General features: G+C 46.5%; 2 protein-coding genes across 2 annotated transcripts; both read left to right on the top strand.

The window, feature by feature from the left end:
- Positions 1-448: 448 nt before the first annotated feature.
- Positions 449-994, top strand: HRG_04393 (uncharacterized protein; the record flags this gene model as incomplete). The annotated part of the gene is made up of 1 exon (XM_044862864.1): positions 449-994. The coding sequence occupies one exon, from the start codon at positions 449-451 to the stop codon at positions 992-994; it is 546 nt and encodes a 181-aa protein (XP_044721478.1).
- Positions 995-2567: 1573 nt separating this feature from the next.
- HRG_04392 (Integrase, catalytic core) lies at positions 2568-4074 on the top strand (the record flags this gene model as incomplete). Its single annotated transcript, XM_044862863.1, has 3 exons — positions 2568-3210; positions 3590-3738; positions 3832-4074. The coding sequence occupies 3 exons, from the start codon at positions 2568-2570 to the stop codon at positions 4072-4074; spliced, it is 1035 nt and encodes a 344-aa protein (XP_044721477.1).
- Between the last annotated feature and the right edge of the window lie 1926 nt (positions 4075-6000).

The raw sequence follows: 6000 nt of genomic DNA, 5'->3' as shown, positions 1-6000 counted from the left end.
CGGACTATAGGAATCTTAAGTACTTTATAACCCGCTAGTACCTCTTAGAATAGTAAGCCCGCTAAGCGGAGTATTTCTTACGCTTTAACTTCTCGATTAAGTACCTGTCACACATAGGATATCAGCCTCCAACAGTCTGACCCCCTATTCGCACAGTCCGTTTCCACATTTCCCCACAGAAACTTCTAGGAGGCATCATCAACGCATCAGTGGCTTCCAGATGATCCGATCAGATGCTTCCATTCACTACCATTCCCTTCCATTCTCATATTCAGGCAGTCTATAAAGATCTCGCCTCTTTCCCACCTTAGATAGCAGAATCAAGAGTCTTCCAGTCCCTGATCTTTATGCCCACTTGCTCATCCTCCGTGCGATAGTTATGAGCCCGGTCTGCCACTGACTGGGTATCTTATTCTTGTTCACTCCGCTGCGCAGAATAGCTTCCACAATGAGCTCAGCTCTAGATCTTGATGGCTCTTCCAAGGGCACCGTGCTCAACGGCCCTTGCGACTGGAAACAATGGATTTCTATCATCAAGAAATTCGCCACGTCCCACAGTCTTTGGGACTTTCTGGACCCTGCCGTCAAGGAGGGTAAGCCGGTTCTTCAGCAGCCAGTTGAACCAACATTCCGACAAATCAACCACGAAGCATCTGATCTCGTGGATCTGACCTCGGAGGAATTTCGCCGTCTCGAATTCCTCCACACCCAATACCGCTCGAAGCTTCAAGGGTATAGGGATCAAGTGAAGGCACTCGCCAGCCTTCAACAACACATCGTCAAGACCATCGGCAACTACTACAGCACCATTGCCGAGGAACACGACGTTGCAAAGCAACTTGCCTTGCTTCAGGCTCGTGTGGCCCCAACCGACTGGGCACTCGAGAGGAAGTTGTTCAGCGTTATCGTTCCACCCTTCAGTCGCCAAACAGGACCAAGATCGAAGCTTGGGTCACCCAATGGCAGAAAGTCCTCACTGAGGCAAAGCAATTAGGGCTTCCTGATGTCCAGGACCTTCGCCCTACCCAAGATTTCCTACAGGCTGTTTCGTCCATCAACGCCCCATTCACAGACTATTGGGTCAACAAAATGGAAGACGAGGCCGTATTCGGCAAGCCTGAGTGGAAGACCGACTTCCCGGACGGCATTAAGATCAGTGAGATCTTTGAACGAGCTCACCGAATCAAGGCCGCCAACAACAGCAAAGGATCATTCGGAGCTGCCTTCCAAGGCAAGGAGAGAAATCGGAGAGGAAAGAGGACAAGCCTAAGTGGTCTTCAAGCAAGAACGCTGATGGTGTTCCTATGTGTGTCTGCGGAGAATATCACCGCTTCGTAGATTGCTTCTATCTCATCAAATCAGCTCGGCCTGATGGCTGGACTCCTGATCAGAAGGTTGAGAAGAAGATCAAGGAAATCCTCGACTCAATCCATGGGCAAAGAAGATGACGGAGAAAGCACAAGACTTCAAGAAGAAGGAAATGGAGAAATCGTCCGACTCCTCCGTTAAAGGCACAGCGTTTGCCGGTCTTCTACCAGCTCCTGACAACACACCGCCTCCTCAACACCTCCATCAACCAGTTTCTCGACGGGAAAGGCAGTCTACCCGCTGTATGACTCCTTTATCCTTGATTCCGGATCAGACACACACATTTGCAACAACCGATCCCGTTTTCTTGACTACACCGCCCTTGCAGAGCCAAAAGAGCTCTTTGCAGGCGATAGTCAACTTCAGATCCTTGGCTACGGCACAGTCCGTATGAAGCTTGAAGAAGGAGGACTTTTTCAGCTCAACGAAGTTGCCTTCGTGCCAAAATTCCACACCAACATCGCATCCTCGACCGCTTTCTTGCGAAGGGATACAACTGGAATCCACTATCTGGACGCGTCTCTAAAGACGATCAGATTATATTTCATACGAAACGCCGCTTTCGTCAACCGGTCATCGAGTTCAACCCGATTAAGGAGGACTCTCACGCCTCCAACTTCACATCTTCATCTGCACCTCGCGCAGTGAAAACAGCAGATGCTACGCTTTGGCATAAGCGCCTAGGCCACTTGAACGCTCAAGCCCTAGAGCGTCTTGTTGAGAACACGACGGGTTCGAAGATCAAAGGCCCAGTTACCATCGATTGCACCGCGTGTTCCCTTGGGAAGGGAAAGAAGGTCGTCTCTCGCCGAACCCCTCAAAACCGAGCCCCCAGACCATTCTGGAGAATCTACGTTGATATCTTCAGTATGAACACCTCATTCAACGGCAAGGAAGCTGTTCTTCTTATCAAAGATGAATTTACAAGCATGATCTTCATCTACCTTCTGAATGACGCGACACAAGGGTCCGTTATGACTGCTTTGAGAAACCATGAGGCAATGATTCAACGCCAATGGAATCTCAATATTTGCATTATCCACCGTGATAACGATCGTTCTCTTCAGAGTGCGTATGAGAGCTGGATCGAGGAAAAGGGATTCAAGATGAACCTTCTGCCCCTTACACTCCCGCTCAAAACGGCTCTGCAGAGCGATCTGGGGGGGTAATATCTGCCCAGGCCAGAACAATGGGAATTGATGCCAATTTACCATCTGATCTTTGGCCAGAGACTTGAAAGCAGCAGTGTTTTTGCACAACAGATCGCCCATGCAGAACCACAGCTTCGAACGCCTTTCCAGCTGCTTCATCAGTGGCTGCGAGACAACAACAGAGACATAGGCTACCAGCAAGACCAGCCTGACATCACGTTTCTCAAGGCATACGGCTGCAGAGCCTATCCCTTGACACCCCAGGCCCTTCAGAACAGACAGAAGAAGGACCTAAAGACCGACCCTCACACAGAAATCGGTTATCTCGTTGGATATGATTCCACGAACATTTTCAGGATCTGGATTCCGTCCACATCAGAAGTCCGAAGGGTCCGAGATGTGACCTTCAATGAAAGCATCTTCTATGACGGAAATGATCAGCCACCAGAACCTATCCCACAGCGCGTGGAAGTACAGCTTCCAGCCCACATCGAGGACGAGTCGGATTACGAGGAAATCCCCACTCAAATCGATGAACCTGAACCTGACCCCGTTGAGCAATCTCCCTCAACCTCAGACCAAGGAGACGCCACCACGATTGTGGTACAACCCGAACCATCTGATCATGAGGACTCGGATGATCAGGATGAGTTTCATGACATTCAGCACCCATATCCGACACCGGACCCCGGTCCGAGTGACTCTCAGCCACGGCGCTCAGCCCGCACTCCAAAGCCTCGCAAGCTCAGTGCTTTTCGACCAACACTAAGGGTCAATTCCACAGCTCTTTCTTTCTCGGCAGAGAAAAACTTCACAGACGACACCTTCCTCCCGAACCTACGACGTATAAGGAACTTCGCACCCACAGATTTGGTCCTCAGTTCAGAGAAGGAGCCCACGCCGAGTGGAAAGCACTCAACAGAGAGGAACCTTCAGAGCGGTCCCCAGAGACCAGGTCACGGGCAAGCTTTTGCCACTTACCTGGGTCTTTAAGTATAAGTTCGACAAGCATGGCTTTCTTACAAAGTTCAAAGCCCGTCTTTGTGTTCGAGGAGATCTTCAACAGCTAGGTGACAAGGACACCTATGCAGCAACCCTTGCAGGACGTTCTTTCCGGATTCTCATGGCCATCACCGCCAAATTCGACCTTGAGACCCGACAGCTCGACGCAGTTAATGCCTTCACAAACGCCCTCTTAGAAGACGAGGAGGAGGTCTATGTAGCCTTCCCAGACGGATACTACAGACAGGGATGGGCTCTTCGCCTCATGCGAGCCCTCTATGGCCTCCGACGGTCCCCTCTTCTTTGGCAGAAGGAACTCACTGCTGCATTCAGAGAGCTTGGTCTTACACAGTGTCCCGACGAACCCTGCATCTTCCAGAACGACTGGCTCACTGTTTTCTTCTTCGTTGACGATATTGTTTTCCTCTATCGCAAGGAAAACGAGGACGCAGCTGATGAGATGGTTGCAGCCCTCAAGAGGAAGTACGCGATGACAGACCAACGGAATTACAATGGTTCCTTGGTATCAGACTCTACGTTGCTAGGGATCTAGTTTCTTTCTTCAGTTTGCACTGCCCACTAGCCAGCACAACCTGGGGGGGTATGTCACACATAGGATATCAGCCTCCAACAGTCTGACCCCCTATTCGCACAGTCCGTTTCCACATTTCCCCACAGAAACTTCTAGGAGGCATCATCAACGCATCAGTGGCTTCCAGATGATCCGATCAGATGCTTCCATTCACTACCATTCCCTTCCATTCTCATATTCAGGCAGTCTATAAAGATCTCGCCTCTTTCCCACCTTAGATAGCAGAATCAAGAGTCTTCCAGTCCCTGATCTTTATGCCCACTTGCTCATCCTCCGTGCGATAGTACCGGCTAAAGCGGGACTCCGTAGTCCTAGATACGCTTTCCTAGAAGGATTAAGACCGGCTAATAGGAGCGGATATCGAGGCCCGGGATCTATAGCTTATCCTATAAGAAGCGCTATAGACTTATATAAGAGCTTCCTTAGTAAAGGAAGGCGCGGCGCTAATAGATAAGCCTTCCCTTATACCTTCGCCTCGGCTTAGTAAGGAAGGATAGACCGGCCTAAGGGTGCGTATAGTATAGGTATTCTAAGATAAGGTCCTTTAGCGCTTATAGGATAGGATATTATCTCTAGACTATACCTACGAGAGCGTGCGCCGCGCTATTAAGTCCGGCGCTCGATGCCTTAATTTAAAGCTAAAGCTAAAGGTATAAATAGCCGACTATTATATCGACTTATAGGGGCACCTATATTAGCGGGGGAGACTATAGGTGCTAGGCGCGCCGTATACTATAAAAGCTAAGGAGAAGGATAGACCGCTAAAGCTAGATAAATAAAATAAGCTCTAAGGGAAGCTAATCTAGCTCGTCTATAACTTTAGTATCGTAGGCTACCTAAGTAAGTAGGGTATAGTAGTAGGCCTTACGAGGGATTTCTACTAGCCCCTCTTATAGTACTACGTTCGCTACTTCCTTTATAACTATAATATCTATAGCTATACTAAGATTTAAAGAGCGTAGCTTAAAGGGCTACTTAAGTAGCTTTTAGTACCTAACTAGTTCTATATATATATATAGATAGACTTTATAATAGACCTCCTACTTATAAAAAGTAGTAACCGCTATATATAGGTAATTAAGGACTAATTTAGTAAGTTTATAGTATTAAAGCTAATACTATTTATAGATATAAAGTCCTATATAAAGCGCTTCCTATAGTACTAGGCCCGCTTATATAGCTAGCTAGCCTTTATTATAAGTAATAAGGGATCGAATTAAACTAGCCGCTTTTAATAGTACTTATACTAGCTACTTTAGATTATATAGCTACTTAGTATAGTATATTACTTATAGATTAATAGAGGGCCTAAGAGGGTTAACTAGGAGGCGTAAGCTTACCTATAAGCTATCGTAGCCTATAACTAAGTAGACTAAGACTATTAGCTCCCCGCGGCCTAACTTATATTAAATAGTAGACTATATACCTCTATTAAAATAGCCCCTTTTTTTATAATATATAGCTTTAAACTACCTTTACTAGTTCCTTTTACTATAGATATAGTAGCGGAGTAGTATAGTAATTTATTATTAAAGGGCCGCGCCTTTATATTTATATAAAAGCTATAAGAGACTATAGATTATTACTAATCTATAATAGCTACTATAGTATAAGATTAAGAGCGGTATACTAATAAGACTAGGGCCCTAGTAAATAGGTTTATAGTAAGAGATAAAGTATAGCTAGACCTCTATAACTATAGGTCGGTATAGCTAAAAAAAAAGCTTAACTAGCTATACGTAAAGTTTATAGTATAGAGGGTTATTAGCCTATAGGTTATAGAGCTCGATAGTCTCTTAATAAGGGTTTATAATAAGATTAACGTAGACCTCTTTTATAAAGCCTCCTTTAACCCGCTACCTAGATAAGAAGTAGCGGACGCTTAAC

The sequence above is a fragment of the Hirsutella rhossiliensis genome, assembly GCF_020360975.1.
Source record: "Hirsutella rhossiliensis strain HR02 chromosome Unknown scaffold00004, whole genome shotgun sequence".
Lineage (NCBI taxonomy): Eukaryota > Fungi > Ascomycota > Sordariomycetes > Hypocreales > Ophiocordycipitaceae > Hirsutella > Hirsutella rhossiliensis.
The sequence above is the reverse complement of the archived record's forward strand: the minus strand, read 5'-3'. Positions and strand labels throughout refer to the sequence as shown.